Source organism: Terrapene carolina, unplaced genomic scaffold (genome assembly GCF_002925995.2).
Source record: "Terrapene carolina triunguis isolate 2854851 unplaced genomic scaffold, T_m_triunguis-2.0 Scaffold211, whole genome shotgun sequence".
NCBI classification, from domain to species: domain Eukaryota; kingdom Metazoa; phylum Chordata; order Testudines; family Emydidae; genus Terrapene; species Terrapene triunguis.
The window spans coordinates 22,862,559-22,886,216 of record NW_020664562.1 but is presented as its reverse complement, the minus strand read 5'-3'; the positions used below and the strand labels follow the sequence as shown (position 1 = coordinate 22,886,216).

Sequence of the window (23,658 nt, the reverse complement as noted above, 5' to 3'; positions counted from 1 at the left end):
ATTGGAATGATAAACAATCAGCAGGATGGATTTATAAAAAATAAAATCTTTCTAAAGTTGATTTTCCTAATAGTGTAAAATTAGTGGATTTTTGTGAGCAATTTGATAATCTTATTCTCATAATACAACACTGACACAGACTGAAAAACGAAAGGAAAGACCATAAACAAAAGGTCAAGAAAAACAGTAATATATGCAGTTGTGGAGGTATTTGAGGAGAAACCATAGGGAACTGTGTTAGGTCCTTCATATTTAATAATATCTAGCCCTTTTATAGTACTTTTTGTCATTAGATCTGAAAGCACTTTACAAAAGAAGTAAGTATCTTTTTCCCCATTTTACAGATGGGGAAACTGAGGAACCCAGTGGTGCAGTTACTTGCTCAAGAACATGCAGCGAGCCAGGAAGAGAAAGCAATACACTTGAGTCTCATTCCAGGGCCCTATCCACTGTATCATACCCTAAGATTTAAAATCTGCATTAATGTTCTTGAAGACGGAATAAACAGTACATGAACTACATTCACAGAGGCTCCTTGTGACAGAGTGCTGGTTACGAAACCCTGGGCCAGACCTCTGTTACACCAGCTCCAATCAGGAAAGGGGAATTGGAGCTGGCTGAGTAAGCCCAGGCCTAAGTGGCAAATGGGGAACAGCTGCTGACCTCCTCAGCCAGGGGCTACATAAAGGCTATCAGGAAGGAAGCCGGGGGAGCAAATGGAAGAGCCTGGGAGTCAGAGGCACTGGATCACTGCTGGCTAGGGTTACCATTTTTTAAAATAACAAAAAGAGGACACTCCATTCCCCGCCCCCACCCCAACCCCGCCCCTTTCCCAAAGTCCCCGCCCCAACTCCGCCCCCTCCCCTGCTCCGCCCCCTCCCCTGCTTCCCGCGAATCAAATGTTCGCGGGAAGCCTGAAACAGGGAGGCAGGCAGCAGGTAAGCTGGGGCGGGGAGGCGCGGCCCAGTCCGGCCCCCTGGCCGAGCGGCTCGGGCCCGGCTCGGCTCGGGCCCTGGGGTGCCAGTCCCAGTTCCAGCCGAGCGCGCCAGCGGTTCCAGCTCGGCTCGGGCCCTGGCTGAGCGGCTCTGGCCCCGGCGGCTCCGGCCCAGCTCGGCTTGGGCCCTGGGGCGCCGGTCCCAGTTCCAGTGGAGCGCGCCCCCTCCCGGCCCTGGCGGTTCCACCTCAGCTCGGGCCCCGGCCGAGCGGCTCCGGCCCAGTTCGGCTCTGGCCCCGGTTCCGGTGGAGCGCGCCAGCCCCAGCCCGCCCTGGCCCCGGCGGCTCCAGCTCGGCTTGGGCCCCGGGACACCGGCCCCGGCCGAGCGGCTCCGGCCCCGGTGGCTCCGGCCTGGCTCGGCTCGGGCCCCGGGACACCGGCCCTGGTTCCGGCCGAGCGCGCTGGCCCCGGCCGAGCGGCTCCGGGCTGCCCCGGACCTGGCGGTTCCAGCTCGGCTCGGGCCCCGGGACACCGGCCCCGGCCGAGCGGCTCCGGCCCCGGTGGCTCCGGCGCGGCTCGGGCCCCGGGGCACCGGCCCTGGTTCCAGCCGAGCACGCTGGCCCCGGCCAAGTGGCTCCGGCCCGCCCTGGACCCGGCGGCTCCAGCTCGGCTCGGGCCCCGGGGCACGGGCTCCGGCCCCAGCTGAGCGGCCCCGGGGCACCAGCCGAGCGGCTTCGGCCCCGGCGACTCCAGCTTGGATCGGGCCCCGGGGCACTGGCTCGTCCGGCACCGGCCCCGGCTGAGCGGCGCCGGCCGGCAGCCAAGCACCGCCGGCCCCAGCGGCTCCGGCCCCAGCGCGGATCCAAGCCCCACGACCCCTCCCTATTTTCCCAGACATGTCCGGCTTTTTGGAATTTCCCCCCAGACAGGGATTTGACAACCAAAAAGCCGGACATGTCCGGGAAAATCCGGACGTATGGTAACCCTACTGCTGGCTACAAGCCTGATGCTGTTTGTAGCTACAAGGTGGTGGGAACTTGTGTTGTAAATAAAGAGCATGGGTGATTGCACCAAAGTAGAGGTCTCTGGCTGGTTTTTGGGTGCAGAAGTAGCAGAAGATAGAGTGGGCCCACTTGTGCCTTGTTACACTCCTACATTAGGGACAGTTGCAAACACTGGCAAGAGACCTAGAGAGTTTAGCAATATTGGTGATTAATTCTTAGTATAAAATCTTTCAGAGGAAATGCATAGTACAGTATGCATACCAAATAGGAGGGACATAATCAAGCATTCTCATCCACCACTTTCAATTGAATTATTTTCATCTTCTCTCAACTGTCCTAATTTATAGGGGACTACATGTTCCACTATAGTTAAGGCTGAGGAACCCTTTCTGTTCAAAGGACAACTCTTTTAAGTACTCTAAAGTCTGCATGATTACTTGGATTGCCCTGAAATTTGGTGTTCCTCATGGAGGAGCAGGTTAGGTTTAGTGATTTATATTTGGAATCATTTGACAGAGGAGTTCCCAAGATATAGCCCCTCAAAAACCCCCACTTATGCTTGACAGATTCTATCAATATATATGCAGAGTTGTTGTACCCATGTTGGTCCCAGGATATTAAAGAGACAAACTGGGTGAGGTAATATCTTTTGTTGGACCAACTTCTGTGGGTGAGAGAGACAAGCTTTCGAGTTTACACAGAGTTCCCACACAATTTAAACAGACCTGAAGAAGAGCTCTGTGTAAGCTCAAAAGCTTGTCTCTCTCACCAACAGAAGTTTGGTCCAATAAATGATTCTATCAATGTTTATTACACACACCAGGGGATCAAACCAGAGCTTGGTTGAGCCCCAAAGGGTCTCCATCAGTTGACATTTACCCCACAATATTGAATGTTACTCAACCAAGAGTTAAGATGTACACATGGGCTCAAGCCTAATACTCATATGCCAAATGGATTACATGGAGCATGTGTTGACAGTTTACCCAAGAGAGTTAGTAACCTGCCAATTTTTACATTACCTGTGTGACTCAAGGGGAGTTGTTGTGGCTACTGAATGTGTGTAACACCCAGACATTGTAAATTCTGCCACCCTTGGCCAAAATCTGAAAGTGAAATGTAGGTGTGTTGCTACCCTCTGTCAAAGAGGGTAGGGTGTTGTTTTGGGGAAATGTAATCTGAGTACAGCAGAAAATTCAGAGGGCACTCAAACTATTTTAAAAAAGAAAATAGATTACTAATGCTTGCTGGGAGGGAAGGGGGGACAGGAGGGGCAGAGGAGTTGGGGAGAATATGGGCACAGCAATTTGAGGCTGCAGTGAGAGGAGGGGGACCAGGAAGAGAGAGATAAATGGGGATGGGTGGTAGGGGTGAGAGGTTGGGGGCACAGGTCAGGGGAAGGGAGGATTGGGGAAGTGGGAGGGGATAGGTGGGACACTGGTGACATTGGCATTGGCATGGGTGGGACACTGGGGCATGGGTGACATGGGTGGCAGGGCAAGTTGGGAAATTAGGAGTGGGGGATACCTGTCAGACCCACATTTTCCCCTGTTGTGTGTGTGCCAGGTTCTAGGGGAGCCCTACCCCTCTGGGGTGTCTAAGCCCCTCTCTCTGCCCACTGTGAGCCAGCATCTTGGGAAGTCTGAGCCCCACTCCCTGCCCCCCATGTGATCTGACTTCTAGGGAAGCTCTGATCCTCTGGGTGGGGAGTGGAGAATATGCATGTTGGAAGCGGCACCAAGAACACCTTGCTGAGAGTGCGTCAGGAGCTGATAACAGGGATGCTTGATGCATATCACAGGCTCTCAAACTTTGGCAGTGGGGAGGAGGAATGAGAACACCCACTGAGATGAATAAAGCAGTTCACCTGGCTCAGAGCTATTGTTTCAGGCTGTATTCATCTCCTTAGGGTATTCTGAGACTATGACATTGAGATGAATTGGCTACCTCACATATCTCTGAGCCTCTTATGCAGCAGATGGATGTATTGAACCCCTTCCTTCCATCCTCTCTGTAGCCTACCTAAAAAATCCCTATTTCAGGATTATTGTTTGGGGATTTGGCTATAACAAAGCATTTGCTGATGACTAATTTCTTACTTACAGTATTATATCAGCACATCAGCTCTGCTATGATTAACACTGGCAAATCCTTAATGTTTAAAAAATGACATTTCTGACTTTCACTTACCAAGTGCTCTAAAATCTTCATGCTTAGTCAAATTGAGTTGAAATTTGGTGTGCTTCCTGGGCAGCGGGTAGGGTTAGTGCTGCAAATTTGAGGTCAGTTGAGCCAGAGGCGGCTCTAGCTATAGGCAATATAGGCAGCTGCCTAGGGTGACAGATTTGGCCCAGTTGCCCTTCTGTCATGGTGCAGGGGCATCCAGGCCAAATCTGAGTGATGTTGTAACCCCATGTGCCAGTTCGCAACACCATTCCCTTATATTTGGTCCAGTTGCCCCTCCATCATGATGGAGGGATAGCTGGGCCAAATTTGAATGGGATGAGGTGCCACACTGAAGGGTTGTCAAGGATGGCAGATTGCCTTGAGCAGCTTCTGATTTGAGCAAGAGATTCCCCTGAAAAAACCCACCAGCATTTCATAAAGTCAGCACATTCTACCAACATTTTTTGCATACTCTTGGAGCTCAAACCATGACTTTGATCATCCCTCACTCAGCTACCACTAACATTTAACCTAGCTGGCGCATGGCACCCACCCTTTGGCAAAGCAATATTGAACTTGTTATTACAGAAAGAGTTAAGTTCTCTAGATTAGCCTATGAGACTCAGGAGTCCTGAGTTCTATTTCTGTCTCTGCCACTGGCCTGCTGGGTGACTATGGGGGAATCCCTTCCCTCTTGGTGCCTCTGTTTCCCCATGTGTAAAATGGGGGTGACGACACTGACCTCCTTGGTAAAGTGCTTTGAGATCTACTGATGAAAAGTGATATATAATAGCTAGGTATTAGTATTGTTACCTAAGGTTTGTCTACACTTGAAATGCTACAGCAGCCACTGTAAAGCTTCCATGTAAACACTACTTATGCTGATGGGAGAGGTTCTCCCATTGGCATAGATAATCCACCTCCCCAAGAGGTGGTAGCTAGGTCGATGGAAGAATTGTTCTGTCGACCTAGCGCTGTCTACACCAAGGGTTAGGTTGGTTTTGCTATGTCACTCAGGGTGTGGATTTTTCACACCCCGGAGCAATGTAGCTATGCCACTGTAAGTTCACAGTGTAGCTTGGCTCTTAGTCACAGTAGTGTCTCAGCTGCAAACCTATATGATAACTCCTACTGCCTACATGACCACTGACTCCTACAACAAATATTTATCTTTCTGTTAAAAAATAGGAAACTGACACCAAAAACTTCATTAATATACATAACTAAGTAAAAGTTAAGGTATTTCAAACTTAAACTTCTGAAAACCCTGAAATATAGAGTTAAGGTACATGCAAACACAACCTTAACTCTGTCCCCTTTGAGCGATGAGCCAATACCACCCATAATGCACGTTCGCAATCTTCCTTTGCAGATAGTGCACATCACTCAAGGAATAGGGTACATGACAACTGTAGCACAGAGTCCAATGCCTTCTCTTTCCTAAGACAAAACTTGTGTTTAAATGAGTTACCTAGCCCTGTTGTACATTCAATGAGCCCCACAAACAACCCCACCCTTAATACATTTTACAACCCCTTCACCTCTTTTTCAACCCACTCACTCTCACCCACAGTATTCAATCTAACACTATATTTTCACTTACCGAGCTTTAAACCCACAAACTATGTCCCATAACCCATATCCCCCCGCAGTGATGGAAATCCCCATGGCAAGAAGACCCCTGTGCTCCACCATTGACACAACCTACAGAACTCAGCACTGAAATGAAGCATATCTCAAGGATGCACCTCTTCCACCTTGGGTGACCAGATAGCAAGTATGAAAAATTGGGACGGGGGTGGGGGGGAAATAGGCTCCTGTATAAGAAAAAGGCCCAAATACCGGGATTGTCCCTATAAAATCGGGACATCTGGTCACCCTACTTCCACCACACATACAGGGGGGCGGTGGGAAGGGAAGGTGATGGTCAGATCAACCAAGTGGGTCTGGGGGCCCACAGAATTCCTCAGATCCCAATCACAGCCCTGCCAAGATACTCCCAACTAATCCCTCCACCATTCAGTACAACTCCACCTAACACAGTGAACACAGATGGAGTGCAGACAGATAATTGCCACTGGCTATTGCCTGCTCAAGAGTGGCAGACGTAAGGCTGCATTGGCATGTACCTTAACTCTGAATTTAAAATACCTCGACTCTTCATTTGTGGTTCTGGAAGGGGACAAGATACCACAAAGCAACCTTAACGCTGCATTAAGGATGGTTTTGTCAGAGACTATTACTGTATGTAATCAAGCATTCCAATGGCTGCAAAGAAGATGCACAATTGTGAGGGAAGTATCAGAGGGGTAGCCGTGTTAGTCTGGATCTGTAAAAAGCAACAGAGAGTCCTGTGGCACCTTTAAGACTAACAGATGTATTGGAGCATAAGCTTTTGTGGGTGAATGCCCACTTCGTCGGATGCATGTCAATTGTGAGGGAAGGGCGCCTTAGCTCTTAAGAAAAGAGCCACTGTTGGCAGAAAGTAAATTTCAAGGGGAAGACAAAGTTTAAGTGATCCAGGAGGAGGGGAGTGGGATTCCTGGGGAGGGCTGCATGGGGACATTCCAGGAGCAAGGGAGCTGGGGAATCCCGCTGGGTGGGAGAGGTCTGGGGAAGCTTGGGTTATGGCAGGGGTGGCCAACCTTTGGCTCCGGAGCCACATGCGGCTCTCAGAAGTTAATATGTGGCTCCTTGTCTAGGCACCGGCTCCGGGACTGGAGCTACAGGTGCCTACTTTCCAATGTGCCGGGGGGGCGGGGTGCTCACTGCTCAACCGCTGGCTCTGTCACAAGCCCTGCCCCCACTCCACCCCTTCCCATCCCCTCCCCTCAGCCTGCAGTGCCCTCACTCCTCCCCCCTCTCCCCCAGAGCCTCCTGCTTGCCAGGAAACAGCAGATCGGGAGATGGGAGGCACTGATCAGCAGCAGGGCCGCCCACAGGATTCAGGGGGCCTGGGGTATAAAAAAAGGCGCTACCCGCTGCGGCGCTTGTACTCACCGGGCGGCGCTCCAAGTCTTCGGTGGCACTTCAGCGACGGGTCCTTCACTCGCTCCGGGTCGTCATCGGCACTGAAGGACCCACCGCCAAAGTGACGACGATGACCCGGAGCGCCGCCGGGTGAGTAAAGATTAAAAACGTGCCTCTACCCAGGGAAGGGATTCTCGGCCAGGGCTCGCGGGGCCCCTGCGGGGCCCGGGGCAAATTGCCCCCCCCCACCCCCCGGGCAGCCCTGATCGTCAGGGCTGCCGGTGGGTGGGAGGTGCTGGGAGTGGAGGGAGGAGGGAAGCTGATGTGGGGCTGCTGACATATTACTGTGGTTCTTTGGCAATGTACATTGGTATAAAGCCTGGGGAGTAGAGAGCCAGGGGATCCCCGTGTGTCCCCTTGGGTGCCTGGGGAAGATGGGAGCCTGGGGACCCCTGCATGAATGAACGAACAGATGGGGATGTGTGGGAGCCGAGAGGGGTTCGGTGGGGAACCCGGAGCTTTGCAGGAAACTCTAGAGACACAAGCTAAGCAGAGCCATCGGCAGGTGAGGCGCGGCCATTCCCGGGAGCCGGAACCTTCCTCTGCACTCACGGCTCCGGCGTGCGATTTCTCTGCCTCCCAGGAGGGGGCACCAACTTCCGTTCGCGCCCCTGGTGTGTAGGGCGGCTCTCTCTCGCGGCGACGGCTCCCTCCGCCTCGTCGGCCAGGCTAGGTGCTGCGGCTGCGCAGTGGGCACGGCCTTTTCCCCCAGTGCTACGGGCTGTGGACGTTGCGCTGAGCGGCCCCCGGCCTAAGCCGAGACGGGACAGAACCTGGCGCAATGGTCAGTACCGCGCACCAGGGGCCCAGCAGGGGTAGGGGGGATACGGGCCGGTGCCCCCCCGCCCGCTGCAGCCTCCAGCGCGGCCCCCGCCGGCCCGATGGACTCTGATTGGGGAGGCGCCCGGGCCCGGCTGCAGCAGCTTCCAGCGTGGCCTAATGGCCGCCCCCGCCGCCTGGGCCCGCTGCTGCCGGGACAGGGCCGGCGGCTCCCCGGGGACAGTAGCCGCTGGCACAGGCCTGGCACAGCGCCTCAGCTGCCGGCTCCTCAGGCCCGTGTCAGCCCCCCTCAGACCCGTGCCGGGCTGTAGGGAGCGGCGGGCTGGGTGTCTCCGCCATGTCTCCGAGTGCGGCCGGCGCTGTGCGGTGGAGAGCGCTGGGCCCTGTCTGCGAGGCTCCGCATGGCAACTCTTGAGCCGCGCATGCATGGCCCCGGCCTGGCTCATGTCGTATGGACAGGGCTGTGCTCGGCGCTGTCTAGCTGCGAGTGAGACGGGGGGGGCAGGGCACGGGGGTTCTGGGGGGAAGCACTTGCTTTATCGGTCTCCCTGGGTTGTTGTGAAAATGCTCCATGCCCCCTCTAGCAACTGGCTGTTGGCTTCAAATTTGGCAGCGCCAGTTTCATACCAATATTCTCTTCCCTCGCCCTTCCCCTCGCTGCCACAGGTGGGCTTTGATGCGAATGTGCCAACTTAGTGTGGTCAGTGATAAGTAGTGGAGACTGGTTGGACGTTTTCTTATGTTGACATTAAAGCTGGTAATTGTCCTTCTGACACTATTGCCTTGCTCAAGAAAATAATTATGATTACATAGTAATAAGTGATTAAATTCGTTTATTTGGGTAACATAGTTTAAGAAGCATCTAATTAATGAATATGTATTATACATCTAATGAGCCTCCAGTATTTCTCTACTTCACATAAATCCACATGAAATGAGACAATAAGATGTGCCTTAAGTTAGAATTTGAAGGTTCCTTTCCTCTCTTCCCTTGGAATAACTTCTGGTTTATAATGTGTTTAGTCTGAGAAAACACTGTATCTCCTATCTTTTCAACCCCTCCTCCCACAAACACTTTTTAATTCACAATAGCCATCAGTAGACTTCTTAGTGCTGTGGTAATTGTGTCCAGTTGTAATTATGTTTTCTTTGTTCAAGGGGTTTGTGAAAGTTGTCAAGAATAAGGCCTACTTCAAGAGGTACCAAGTAAAATTCAGGAGAAGGAGAGGTACAGTTAATTTTTCTATAGCTCAAAGTAAACTATATTGATGTATGTCCTTGCTGTTTGTTTCTCATGTCCATGCTATTGTCTTTTCAGAGGGAAAGACTGATTATTATGCCCGTAAGCGTTTGGTGATTCAAGATAAAAACAAGTATAACACCCCTAAATATAGGATGATAGTACGCATTACCAACAGAGATATTATCTGCCAGGTAAGGATTTCTTTGCTTGGCTACTTGGCTATACCAAAGCACTGCCTTTTTTACCTTTATACTAAGGAGGAAAAAAAGCAACTCTGTGTTTTAAGGTCTGGTCTAACCACAGTTTTTGTTGTGGTATAGCAATGTCTATTAGGAGTGTGATTTTGATCATTATGGATAAAGCATTGCAGTTATATCAGGGAAGTAGGTATAAATGTGCTTCTTCCCGGATGGGGAATAAGCGCTCATGGTACAAATACAGTTGAACTGATGTAATTGCATCAGAGGCAGTTCAAACCCTCACTGCTGAAGCAGAAATGAAGCGGTTTTCTTAATCTTGAGTGCTCGTTTTCAGTTCAGAATGACACACACACTGAGCTATCTCCATCTTCCTTAGGCATAAAGAAGCAAGACTGACCATGAGGTCTTGTCAGGTGGATCCTGCTCCTGCACTGTTGTGGGGGTCTCCTCTCACCCCCAAACGTTCTGTTCGCTCCAGAAGCAAATGTGCTTTTAACAGCTTGTCCATAAAATCCTGAATCATAGGATTTAGTTGGGGATTGGTCCTGCTTTGAGCAGGGGGTTGGACTAGATGACCTCCTGAGGTCCCTTCCAACCCTAATATTCTATGATTCTATGACACCTTTTGAATTATAGGTGAATAGACTTTTCTTATCTGTGCAAATAGAACACTTTAAGCTTGGAAACTTCATATAGGTTGTTTTTATAGTCCTTAATAAGGACTATATCACAGTCCAAGTTTGAAGGAAACAGGACAACAGATAACTGCAATAAAAATGTAGAATATGTACAAATGCTGCACATGCCCCTTAGTCCTCTTCAAGTTTTTAAAAAACATTTTCCTTCCTCTTGCTGTCTGAAAGTACCACACAAATAGGGGAAATATCTGAATGCAGATGAATGGTGAAGTTGACTAGCTGTAATTGCTGTCAAATACACAAAGGTGAAACTAAGAAAATAACTGTTATCTTAACTATTGTAATGGTAGGTTTTTTTGGGGGGGAGGAGGTTCAGATAGAAGTGACTATTTCTATTTGTCAGTTTAGCTCTGATGCAATAGAAAAAGCAGTATTGAGGCTGCATTATCACAGAGTTGTACTTCAACTCGTTACATTTTTTATACTTTTTACATTTTGAGGTTTACTTTTAAACCTTTCATAATCATGTCGTAAATGGGGAAAGATGAATAATTTAGATCTAAATTTGTGTTTTCCAAACCTGCATGTGGAGGTCTTGCAGTACTCCCATTGACTTTAGTAGGATTTCCACATGCAGACGAGAGGCAGGTTTGAGCCAACAATATTATAACCGGTGTGAGAACACTAACGTTTATTTTGTTGTCAGATTGCATATGCCAGGATCGAAGGTGATATGATAGTCTGTGCTGCGTACTCTCATGAGCTGCCAAAGTATGGTGTGAAAGTTGGTTTGACCAATTATGCTGCCGCCTATTGTACGGGCCTGCTGCTGGCCCGCAGGGTATGTACCCACTAAACTTATATCTAAATGTCAAAGGGCTTGCTTCAGTAGATGGGGAGAAAATAAAGGAGTCTGTCTTACAAAACAGAGGGTTCCACTTGTATATGACTTATTTGGAATTGTGTTCTAACTATTTAGTTTAAAAAACCCTGAATTTGTAGATTGATTTGATTAGCCCACCCATGTTTATTAGACAGCCACGTTGGGCAAAGTATGCACAGATTTATTTAGTGGTTCCTGTTAAAACCTTCTGAAGGTAAGATTAGTATGCACTCTTACTGAGAAAGCATTAATGTAGAATACCTGGGTACGACCACAAATACAGAATCAAGTTTTATGATGATTGTCTTGCAACATGAAAACACTTCATTTTGGTTCTTAAATCAAAGAACCTAAATGTGGAGAGAATCTGGAGGAAGACATACTTACACTGTACTGTTCCTGTTACAGCTTTTGAACAAATTTGGCCTTGATAAGATTTATGAAGGCCAAGTTGAAGTGACTGGTGATGAATATAATGTGGAAAGTGTGGATGGACAGCCTGGTGCTTTTACATGCTACCTGGATGCAGGTCTTGCCAGAACTACCACTGGAAACAAAGTCTTCGGTGCGCTAAAGGGCGCAGTGGATGGTGGCCTGTCCATCCCTCATAGGTAACTTAATCTCAGATAAATTGGTCAAAAGGGAATTTTGAACACTGAGACTTCACATCTTTGTATGCATTGTAGTGCTATTTTAACTTCACCTTAGGTTAGTTGAATTCAGTGTGGCGTGACCCTGTTAATGTGGTAATTAGGTTTAATCCAAGTTGTATTTACTTGTTTTCAGTAGATGTTATTGACATTCCTCCCAAGGACTCTTGAAGTTAAGGGAGTAAGATTAATGCTTATTTCCATAAAGGTTACTAAAATACAGCAATATAATCACCTTTCACCTTGAATATCTAGTAACTGCAGTTAAGCAGAGTAAACACTTCTTACTGTTCATATTGCCATAGAAACAGTTTGTAGTAACGTGTAATTCTTTTTAATTCTCTGTCTTAACTCCTATTGTCTGACTTTCTATTTTGAGAAACTACGTACACCACGTTCAAAATGATCATTGGCCTTAGGCCCTCTATACAACTATTAGTGGAAACTTGGGCCAGAATCTAAAATCCATCTACAGTGGTGGCACAGGTTTCTGTGTAGAAGTCCTGGCAACCCCTGCTGTAAGCTAGGATCAGTGAACGATCATGACTCAGGGTTGTCGCCTGCATTGCCTAATTTTGATGTTTGTTGATTGCTTCTATGAATGCAGTTGTGAAAAATAGCCTGCAAACAGCAGCTGGGATAACTTATAAGAAAGGGGGAAAGTTCAGTGTTGCTGCTTTTTTTTTTTTTTTTTTTTTTTTAAGGCTGTCAACCTTCTGTCGGTTCTTTAACTTGGCTGCTATATGATGATACCCCAGTGACTGAGCAGTCTGTAGTTGGTCCTCGGTCTGTGTATGCTGTATGTCATTGTTTCAAGACGGGACTGATGGCAGCTAAGGATGTCAATTTGCAAGTTGATTTCTTAACTTTGCTTATAGAAAGCATAATCTGTCAGCTGGTTTAAAATTCTTTTTCTTTGGTCACACTTTCCAGCTACCTGTAGGGGAGCTATGGTGTATCAGTCACTTGAGACTTGTAGACTGCAGTCTCTGAATCTTAAAGAACTTCTTAAACCAACTTTGATTAGGTGATGTAAAATTCTAACCACTAACCTATAACTCGTGTTTCATAGCACCAAACGTTTCCCTGGTTATGACTCGGAAAGCAAAGAGTTTAATGCAGAGGTTCATCGCACACACATCATGGGTCAGAATGTTGCAGGTTACATGCGTTACCTGATGGAGGAGGATGAAGATGCCTACAAAAAACAGTTCTCCCAGTATATAAAGAACAATGTAACACCTGACATGGTAAGACACTGTCTGTCTGTAAATGAATTGCATATTAGTAGTGGCGCTAAAAGATAATTTGTGTTGTTTAAAATTGATGCTAGGGATGCAAATACTTTGCAAAATAGTAATGTGGGCCATGTAGATGGCATGTTATCAGACCAGAGGGGTACTCCCAATGACAGGCCTCTGCAAACCTAGTGCTATGATTCTTAAAAGTTGGACACATTCCCTGAACCCAGAACAGCTGGTAATGAAGGAAAAATATATGACCTCTCTTGTCATACTACATGCTTCACGAAAAAGATGATAAAGGTGTGACCTGCTATCAGAAAGCTTAACAGCTTGTTAAATGTCTTGTTTGACAAATATCAGACCAAGGAGCTATCTACTTCTTTCCATGACACTGTTCTACCAGAATAATTTGTTGCCCTTCCTCCTCCTAATTCTTCCTTACCAATGGTTTCTTGCCTGTCCTATTGTTATGTTATTTTCCTTGTTTCCCTGTCACTCCTGATTCTCTGAGAATGTTCTGTTTGTATCACCTGAAAAAGCCGATTTAAATAGCAGTACAATGTGAGAACACTATATACAGCCCCTTGTTAGTTTTTAGGTATTATTATGTTGGTATCTTGTAAATCATTTTGCTAGTATGTCTTAAAGTCTTGTCTTAAAATAACTCCAACTAAATTTTAGTATACTAAACATTTAAGAAATTCCATGAAAATTACAGTGAAACTTTGGCATTTACAATCTTAACTTCTTTATTCTCTGAAGTAATTTATGCAGTTTATATTGCCATGAAGTCTGTACTCCAGTCTTATGCTTACAGCAAGAACTCTATCTTAGTGCCCATACAGCTCTTTAACAAATCTAGTGTAAGCTTTCAAAATCCTTTCAGGGCCGACCTACATACAAATTTTTACCAAAATAACTTTAGCTATGTCTACACTACAGACCTTACAGTGGCACAGCTGGACCACTGCAGCTGTGCTGCTGTACGGTCTCCTGTATGGCTGCTCTATGCCGACAGGAGAGAGCTCTCCTGCTGACATAATTAAACCACCCCCAACAAGGGCGGTAGCTGTGCCAGTCGGAGACGCTGTCCTGCCGACATAGCACTGTCCACACCGGCACTAATCTGCATTAAAGAATACTAATGGTACGCTTCCATGTGTGCAATTGCCAGGAATATACTGCAGTCATGAAGGGAGGGGAAATGTCCCTGAGATGTGGTTTAGATGCATTCCATGTTTAAAGAGAACCGCTATATTAGACAAGAAAACTTATGCTGAAGCAGTCAGAATTGTTCCTTAGTAGTGGCCTAGTCCTAGTGCATAGAGCACTGTATTGGAAGTTGCGGACCTGGGTTCTATTCCTGGCTGTATCACAGGTATGCTGTGTGATCTTGGGCAAATCACTACTGTTCTGTGCCTCAGTTAGCCCATCTGTAAAACAGGGATAAAGATGTTGACCTCCTTTCTAAAGCACTGAAATCTGCAGCTGAAAAGTGTTATTTAAGAACTAGGAATTTTTATTTCCAAATTTGCTAAGATGGAGGTTCTCTGTTTAGAGATGGGTTTTAGTGCAGCTATTCTTGTATATTTCCTTTACCTCCCACAACTAAGTGATTTCTGATGGGATGACCTAACACCCAATTGATAAATTCATCAGTTACATGGCTTAAGAATTAGTGACTCAGACTCTGCCATTCTCTCACCCCTGCATTAACAATAAAATTTCTATCTTTATTGAGCCACAGCTGTACAAAACACTACCACTATTGTGAAAAATTGCATGTTTTTTAGTTCCGATTACTTCATTCACATCTGGCCATTGTTGTTGATCACTGACTTGAACCAAAACCTAACTAAATGTTCCCTCAAGACATGTATAGTTTTTGGAGAAACTGACATGACTTGAGTTTTCCTCCTTTGCCTGGGGCATGCTAAACATTCCAGTTTCATTTAGAGAACTTCCTGAGCTAGTTCTTAATTTAGGTTGAGGAAGGAGACATTTTGCAAAAGCGATGCACATAACATGGATAGACTTCAGAGAAAGGATGATCTAGTGGTTAGGATGCTTGTCCTGGGTTTCATGAAACTGGTGCAAATCCCTGTTGCCCTGTAGACTTTTTGTGACCTTGGCCAACTAACTTAGTCTCTCTGTGCCTCAGTTCGCTGCCTGCCATGGGTATTGTGAGGTGCTCATACTATGCTATAGTAACTGGTGGGACCATCTAAGCACCATAGATAGACAAATGAGACTCTCCCCTGTAAAGAAAAAGTTTCTTTGGATTCCAAAGCCAACCATGCTCTTAGCTGAAGGATGACTTTTTTTTGTGGTAAAGTCCTATCTCCTGAGCACAAGAGTGCACTGCTGGTTGAAGGGTGGCATTTGATATCAACAGTATTTTTAGAACTTCAGATAGGTTTTGCAGAAGAAAGTTTCTGGTGTGAAATCTGTAGTGCATGTCTGTGTGCACAATTCCTGTGGGAGTTGCAGGCTTATTGCCTTTCTAAGGTGCTCCTTTGAACTGCATCTGAGGCTTTGTCTACATTGGCACTTCCGTTGCTTAAACTTTTGTCGCTCAGAGATATGAAAAAACACTCTCCTGAACGACCAGTTTTAGCAACGAAAAGTGCTGGTGTGGACAGCACTTCGTCAGTGGGAGCCACGCTCCCGGTGACTAAGCTACCACTCCTTGTTGGAGGTGGTTTTATTTTGTCAACAGGAGAATGCTCTCCCGGCGACAAAGAGCAGTCACAGAGCGCACCTTGCAACACAAGCTGTTGTAAGGTGCGCAGTGTAGACAGCCTTGCTCTGTCTTAAGTTACTTCTAAGTTACTCTTTCTGGGAGGAAGACTTAGCACCTTAGGTGGCTGTGTTCTGTTCCCAGTCTGGTTTAGACCTCTCTGTAGGACTGTTAAAGATGTTGAGAGAATGCATTTGACCTCAGTATTCTTTCTCTACTCACTGGTATGTTCTTGGCAGTGGGATAACTCCCAACTTGAATGTTAGAACTTCATTCAATGCATACATGACTTTATGGACTACATTGTATTTCTTGCAGATGGAGGAAATGTATAAAAAAGCCCATGCTGGTATACGGGAGAATCCAGTCCATGAAAAGAAACTCAAGAGAGAAGTCAAAAAGAAGAGGTAAAATTTTTCCTCCTTTGAGTTAGATATGCCTGTTACAAAGCAAATTTCTGGAGCTGTGGCATTTGTTAATTAATTCCTCCAGTCCCTGTTTAATATTGAAACTAATTGGATGTTTCAGAAATGATCTAGGACAGGGGTTCTCAGACTTCATTGCACCGTGACCACCTCTGACAACAAAGTTACTACATGAACCCAGTGGGAGGGCTGGAGCCTGAGCCCTGCCACCCTAGGTCTGGGGAGAGGTGGCCACAGCCCAAGCCCCACTGCCCTGGGTGGAGTTCGGACTTCAGCTTCAGCCCTGGGTCCCAGCAAGTCTAATGCTGGCCCTGGCGACCCTATTGGGGATCATACTTGAGGTCCATCTAGGCTAGTTGCCTGTTTGACAGTGCTGCCACCACACATCTTAAAATTATTTCCCTTAGTAGTAAACTGGATACTACAGTGCAAAACATGGTGCACTTTCATAATGTGACCAAACCTTGTTGTGGTATACCAACTAATCTATTGCCTCGACCACTGAAAGAAAGAGTGCTATAGAAAGTAATCTCTGAAACACTATTTCCTAGGCATAATAATATAAATCTCACACTCATTCCTTATGGTCATGTAACTCCTGGTGTTCTGGTATTTAGATTTACTATTACTGCCTTGTGTATTTATACCATGTTTGCATTGCAGATGGAACCGTCCCAAGTTATCCCTTGCCCAGAAGAAAGATCGTGTTGCTCAGAAGAAGGCTAGCTTCCTCAGGGCCCAGGAGCGTACAGCTGATAGCTAAGATATCTTCTACAATTTTCTATGAAGACTTTGAAAAGTACAATAAATTTATTGAACCAGCAACTGTGTAGCATTGGCTTATTGACATTTGATCTAAAGATGCTTTATCTAAATGAAAGTCCCAACAATCTATCTGAAAAAGAGGCTTACAAAATATTCTACAGCGTTAGAATCATGATGATGGTCTTCAAGGTAACTTAGTATGTTTAAGGATCCAACTTACTGTATTTCACAGACCACTGGATAATGTTATAAACTTTCATTTTGTCACCTATTGACTTTCTCACCCTGTGAATTTTTGGCACTGGCTCTATTTCTCAGTTAACTACCTTTGTCTGTAGTTCTACTGGAATTTTAGCTTTATGCATTGGAAAGTAAGATGAGATTTTAAATACACTTTGCTGACAAGTCATAGGCATTGGTGAGTCTAGATAATAGCCAAAAGAAAATTAGTGTTAATTAAATGGGTTTATGTATGCATGTGATTATCCATTCCTCCTAACTAAGAATGTGTACTTAATAGTGGCAATCAGTGTCTCCTGTAAACTGCACACATGTGGCTGCACAAGTCAGAAACTGTGCCTCTGTGGCCCCAGCAAGGCTGTGGTCTGGTCCTTTAAGAACCTGCTGTACTCTGTTCAGTGCTGTGCGACACTCCCCCGTGGCATGAAAGCCTTCCTCCTCCTCTTGAGGCCACGCCTGGCTGGGAGGAGGTGGTGGGACAGCTCCTTTAGCAACAGCTCTGCTGTAGCCACCCAGTTCGGGGAGGCTCTGGAGTTAGTCTGAAGAGGCCAAAGCATCTCACCCCCCTGCCCAGCAGTTGGTTTCTGGAGATGTGGCAGTTGCTCCTGGCAGAGGGAGTTTGAAACCACTAGCCTGGGGGAGTTGCCGTTTGATGCACACAGACCCCTTTCAGAGACTCCAAGCTGGCACGTCCCACCCTCAATTTTGTCCTTAGGCAAGGGTAAACTTGCTCAAGGACAAAAATGTGTTGAGTGGATTTGGTAGCCTGCTCAGTACCAAGAAAATGTAAAAGAATTGGTGGCAATGCTGGTGTATGAGCTTTCTTGCAGAGTTCTTTCAGTTAATTAGCAACAAAGTAATGCCATTATTGCTGTGCAATGAGAAGATTCATTGAATAATTTTTAAAAAAATTATCTACATGAAAACTAGATAATTGAAACAGTGGGGTACCTTGAGTCATGAATTATCCTACCAATGTTGATTTTAATCTCTAATATTCTTTGGACTATCCAATTTCATTTGGAGCAATTGCTACTGAAGGGAGGATGTTGAACACACACAAAAACAGTACTGCCAATCATACTTTCTTACTACAGGGTAATTCCATGTTTTAAAACCTTGCTTAAATTAATCTGTTCCTGCCTTAACTTTTATAATTCCAATAGTAGTATGACAACTATCGAACAGGATTGTCTTCCAATGAAAATTAAGCAGTAATGAGCTCATTAAGGAAGAAACCAATTGTCAGGTGAACTTACTGCAAAGGAAAAAAAATATCAAGTTTTACAGGCTCTGTTAGGTGTGTGGGGAGAAGTAATGGTACTGGTGTAGTATGTTTTTAAACAAACTACTAAATTGACTATAAATTATGTAATCTAATTCTCCTGTTTCAAAACTTGCAAGGTTACCCGGAAATTTCTCTGTACACACATGTAAGAACTGCTCTTGTATCTTGCTAAAGGAAAGGTGTGGCTAGTTCAATTACAGTTCTAATATTAAGGCCACCTACTGTGGGAAGGGGGTGTAAAATGTCATGATTTATGTATTAGCACTGCTGTAGTTTTTGTAAACCCACTCAAAATAAGAACCTCCCTCTAACTCTACTATTGAAACAAAGTTTCATTACCACTAGGTGCCACCATTCCCTCCACTAGCAGTTTTATAGTGAATGTGTACATCACACAAGAGAAGCTAAAGCATCTCAGCACTCTTCCCTGTAGGGAAAAAATATTAACGGTTTGCCCTGTAACTACTTCTCTTAATGGAAATTTATCCCAAAAGTCTCAATCTGATACACAAGTCCTGTATTCTGCAGAAGCTGGACCTAAATTTGTCAGCAGCTTTAGTGATAATAAATGTGACTATCACTAATATAGCATCTGGTATTTATTAAGTTCATTGACATTGTCCACATATTTTTGATTTTAGTATCAGATTTTTGGGATTTCTGTGTTAGCTACACCGTCCAGTGATGCTACACTGGTTTACATGCAAGCTGGATTTTGTTACACAGGCATGAGAGTTGGAACTTTTTAAACAAAAGCTCTGGAGCATGATTCTACAACTGAGGAACACATTAGGTCCTGCTGGCAAGCAACTAAATTCCACTGGCTACCCCAACTCCAGGGCAGAGGTTAAAAGGCATCCAGCAGTGCTTTCTACTCAGGGGCGGCTCTAGCTTTTTTGCTGCCCCAAGCACAGCAGGCAGGCTGAATCCGCGGGACCGGCGGACCTTCGGCAGGCATGTCGCCAAAGGCTGCCTGACTGCCACCCTCGCAGGGACTGGCAGGGAGCCCCCGTGGCTTGCCGCCCCAGGCACCCACTTGGAGCGCTGGTGCCTGGAGCCACCCGTTTCTACTCTCACTAGTTATAAATTTACACTATTTCCAGTGAAAGACTAAGTGGGAGAAAGGTGCCCAGGGTTGTCAACTAATCTGCCAGTAGTCTGTTTCAGACAGCATTTTTTCAAAAACGAAAAGTGAATTTGTAATAGTACTTAAAAGCACATGCGTCCCACTGATTGCGTTTGCTTAACTACCTTGAAGAGATTCTATAACCTAATGCTTCAGATGCTTTGGGTAATATTTAGTTGGCACAATAGGAATTTATACTTGATCTTATAAATGATCAATAGATTTACTACAGTGCTTGCATTTTCAAAACATTTTGAGTTAAGGGCTCAAGTCCCTTAAAACACTTAAAATAATTCAATTGAATTAGTCATCCCTTGATTACATTACTATTAAGAATAAAAACACCAATTCATTTGACACTTTTTCTGCCACTGACAATGGACAAACAAGATATGTATTCAGTCTAAATGTTTCACTAGGGTTGAGTTAAGTGACTTGCTCCTTTTCTATAATTTAAATTAAGAATGAAATTGAAGCTGGATATCTGAAGTTACTTTAAGATAAACCTTCCATTTAAGAAAAGGTCTTTCAAACACCCAGTGTTAATTTATAAAAAATACTGCTGTAAAAGAGGGAAAGGATTCCTTTGATTTATTGTAAACAAAACTCTAAATGAAAGCTCCTGAAGGTGTTGCAGTAGCAATAAAAATGTACAATAAACTGCATTGTTGACAAGTTTCCAGTTATCCAAAAAACATTTAAAATATTCACACTATTTTGTTCAATAGTTTCAATGCCTAATAGCCATCATAGTATTCACATTCAGATTTATCTGGTAAGAAAATGATATACTTAATGTTTGGTTTCTTTACTAGTTGCAGATGTATTAGCGCCTCCTCTTGGAGGGCAGATCAGTCAACTTTAAGGAGACAGCAGAATGGTAGACACTGTGCAAGAGTCAAACAACTGAATATTTACAAAAAAGCAAAACCACACCTAAAACAAGAGAATTAATACTTCCCACAGTATACACAGAAGGAAGATAGATGATTTTACCTTCTCTAAGTATGTTTGTTATATGCCTTCATGAACAAGAATTTTGTTGAATCCAGGTACTTAATCATTTAAGAAACATGTTGAACACAAAAGGCCTGCAAAGCAATAAAAAGAATTAACAATTTAAATAGTACTTTTTAAATAAAAGGTTTTTTCCTCATCTCCCTTGAACAAAAGGTAGAAGTGAATTAAGTGCTTACGAAGGGTTAGTAATGGGTGAATACCAAGCATAGTGTTCACAAGTGCTTTACACACACACACAGAGTTCTGCAAAGTCTCATTTGTGACTTGAGCCACTCTTGAGCAGTCAAGAACAGTGTGGAATGTGGACAAATGGGAGTTAAGATGAGATCACAAGTTATTTCCCTCATGATCCAAGTCTAGTATTCACTCATTGCTTCAGAGCTGCAGAGAATAAACCTAGCATCCTGCAAAAATTTAAACAAGAACATGCCAAGGAGAATATTTCCAGTAATAAACTAATTATTGATTTACTGCTGAGGGTAAAGATGGACCCAAATAGAAACAAAAAACTACATAAATGAACACTTCCAAAATTTAGGGAAATCCAGATCAGGATCTAGATTCTGTCCTGTGGCTTAGGCCTAGCTATAATTTAGACATTTGTTAAAGTAAACCAGGAGAAAGTAAATGCAAGACTGATCTTGCCACACAGTCTTAGCTACAAAATCAAACTTTTAGACTACATCAGTGTTAGAAATGTAGTTTGTTAGATACTTCACTTAAGTCAAACTAAGGACTCTAAACATTTACTATGAGGATCTCCATTATAAAGGCTACCACACTGCAGCTACCAAAACTATTAAAGTTCTTTAACTCCTCACCCTTTTAGAATCACCTAATCCACAAAATCCCTGGCTTCAAAACTGGCTACTGCTTAACTTTCCTTATATCTTTCAAGACTCAGGCTTTGTAGTTTCTCTGTTTCCCCATTGTGTAATGGTATATTGTTGCTCTAGTACATGCAACTTTTTAAATATATAATACATATTTTAAATTCTTAGCTCCCAACATGGCATGTTGTACCAGGACCTTTAATTAAGAACTTTCAGCTAATGTTTTAACATTCAAGATATATGTAAGTATGAGGTAAAAAGGTGTATGCAAACAAAATCTAACTAAAAATCTCTCATACTAAAATACCCAGTTTTCTGGAATAAATTTTAATTGTCACACTGAGTTTAGCAATTTAAAAATTTCCCATTGTGCAAATTTTGCCATGTTAAGTTATTAGTAAACTTCATCCTCAAAATGTTCAGTTCATTCAAAAGAGTCTCTTGGACTCAAGCACATTATTTCTAATAGCGGTGGGTCTTTTGGCAAGCATTTGTAACACTACTTGGAAAAAAATAATTCTCAGTGGATATTTACAAATGAACGATGGTAGTCACAGCATTAAAAAAAAATTAAATTAGTCAATATGGTAGCACAGTGAATATTGACAGCAGGAGACCCCAGTTTAGGGTCTTCTGCCAAAGTGCAAGGGGAGGGCAAGCACATGGTTTATTTCCATGATGGAGCATTCTAACCACAAGGCTCTTGTAACTTCTGCCAGACAATTCATTAAGTGGCACATTCTCTCTGAGAAGCACTATAGTAGCAGTGTTTGCTGGAGTAAGAGTTAGGAAAGTTAATGAATTCTGAGCTAAGAAGAAATATTTTAAAAATGCCAAAGATGCATTTGATAAAAAGTGGTAAATCTCCTATAGTGGCAACAATGTTTTCTTCTGTGGTTAAAGATACTAAGAATCATTTGTATGGGATATTTTCTTCCACAATAAAGTTTTTAAGTTGTTTAGTATTAAAGAATGCTCCATTTCCATCTGGTTTGCTGTCACTTTAAGGGCAATACAAGAATACAGTTGTTTCTCTAACTCTTCGCGTATTTCTGACGGAGCACCGCGAAGCAGATAGTCTTTTAGTAACTGGCATACTTTTGCCAAGTTGGGCTGAATTATTTCTGTGGTACATTTCATTTTACTTTGGTCGCATAGAGTTCTACAGTCTGTACCATAAACACAGTCCAAGTCAGACTCACAGTGACGATCTTTAAATAATTCCTTCAAATTAATTTCTGGCACAATTTTTCTCATGTCCACCATTTTCAAGTCATATTTATCATTATAACCCAAGTTTTTGGCACTGGTATCACACATAAGAAAATTCCCATAAGGTCCATGGAAAATGTCTTCCACAAATTCTAAAAGCCCTATAGCTATTTTTGCCTTTCTAGGCCATGATGGAGTAAACCACTGGTCCATGCTTCTTCTGAAACTAGAGGGAATGAAAAGTTCTAAGATCCATGGAAGGCTTATTCCATAGAGAGAGGTATATGCAACTCTTTCCATCACATAGAGATCTCCACAAAACCCCATCAATTTTGGAGTGTGTTCTTTATCCTGGAGGATCACCATAAGCAGAAACTCATTTAGCTGCAGAAGAGCCCATGCTGACTTTGCTTCTGGTAAGGAAACTCGACCATCTTTGTTTCCATCAGCAACTGACAGGATGAGATTAACCAGTTCAGAAAGATTTCCCTGTTCACCCAACTTTCGCTAGAAAAAACAAATATATATATTTAATTCCATATACATTTTTCTTCTGAAAACTATTAAACTGGTTACCTGCCCTGTGTTTTTATATTCAATGAAGTATTTTACCCATTCTACTCAGCTGCATGTGGAACCTACAGCAGCGTCTATGGTCATACTCTGTTTTTGTGGGTTTCAGTAATGATACATACGCAGTGCTTTTTAGGACTATACTGAGTGTTCCTTTCATGTGTATGGTGCACTGAAAGTATGTGTTTTCTTCTTTTTCAAAGTCCTAAAAATTTGCACTTTGTCCTCAGTAAGAGAGTCTTTAATAAATTATGTTAGGTATCGTATAATTAGAGCTCTTGATTAATCGCAGTTAACTCACGCAATTAACAAAAAAAATTCAATGCGATTAAAAAAATTAATCGCGATTAATCGCACTGTTAAATAATAGATGACCAATTGAAATTTATTAAATATTTTTGGATGTTTTTCTACATTTTCAAATATATTGATTTCTATTACAACGCAGAATACAAAGTGTACAGTGCTTACTTTATATTATTATTTTTGATTACAAATATTTGCACTGTAAAAATGATAAAAGAAATCGTATTTTTCAATTCACCTCATACAAGTACTGTAGTGCAATCTCTTTATCGTGAAAGTGTAACTTACAAATAGAGATTTTTTTTTTTTGTTACATAACTGCACTCAAAAACAAAACAATGTAAAACTTTAGAGCCTA

The 23,658-nt window shown here is 44.1% G+C and overlaps 2 protein-coding genes and 1 non-coding gene across 5 annotated transcripts in view; 2 read left to right on the top strand and 1 right to left on the bottom strand.

The window, feature by feature from the left end:
• Positions 1-7,811: 7,811 nt before the first annotated feature.
• LOC113407411 (60S ribosomal protein L5) lies at positions 7,812-16,974 on the top strand. Of its 2 annotated transcripts, XM_026655902.1 has the most exons (8): positions 7,812-7,918; positions 9,073-9,142; positions 9,233-9,348; positions 10,702-10,836; positions 11,287-11,489; positions 12,601-12,778; positions 15,831-15,919; positions 16,601-16,974. In XM_026655902.1, exons 1-8 carry the CDS (start codon positions 7,916-7,918, stop codon positions 16,698-16,700), a joined length of 894 nt encoding a protein of 297 aa, XP_026511687.1. In that variant the 5' UTR covers positions 7,812-7,915; the 3' UTR covers positions 16,701-16,974. The 2 variants fall into 2 exon arrangements, with proteins under 2 accessions (XP_026511687.1, XP_026511686.1); XM_026655901.1 differs by lacking the exon at positions 7,812-7,918 and having other exon boundaries at positions 9,040-9,142.
• Positions 12,267-12,362, top strand: LOC113407495. Its single transcript, XR_003370000.1, has one exon. It is a non-coding gene; the product is annotated as a small nucleolar RNA SNORD21 (small nucleolar RNA).
• A 4,377-nt stretch (positions 16,975-21,351) lies between the features above and the next one.
• Positions 21,352-23,658, bottom strand: part of DIPK1A (divergent protein kinase domain 1A) — a 50,917-nt gene continuing 48,610 nt past the window's right edge. For both annotated transcript variants that reach the window (XM_024204610.3, XM_024204611.3), the window contains one exon: positions 21,352-22,928. In XM_024204610.3, the coding sequence (XP_024060378.2) occupies positions 22,116-22,928 (813 nt within the window). In that variant the 3' untranslated portion in view covers positions 21,352-22,115. The remainder of the gene's footprint in view (positions 22,929-23,658) is intronic.

What these genes read in the sequence shown, in the direction of transcription:
- LOC113407411 (XM_026655901.1), top strand. Translation starts at nt 9,055, where the DNA reads ATGTTTTCTTTGTTCAAGGGGTTTGTGAAAGTTGTCAAGAATAAGGCC. An exon ending in AAAATTCAGGAGAAGGAGAG is followed by an intron (nt 9,143 to 9,232) that starts GTACAGTTAATT and finishes TTGTCTTTTCAG; the next exon opens with AGGGAAAGACTGATTATTAT. An exon ending in AGAGAAGTCAAAAAGAAGAG is followed by an intron (nt 15,920 to 16,600) that starts GTAAAATTTTTC and finishes TTTGCATTGCAG; the next exon opens with ATGGAACCGTCCCAAGTTAT.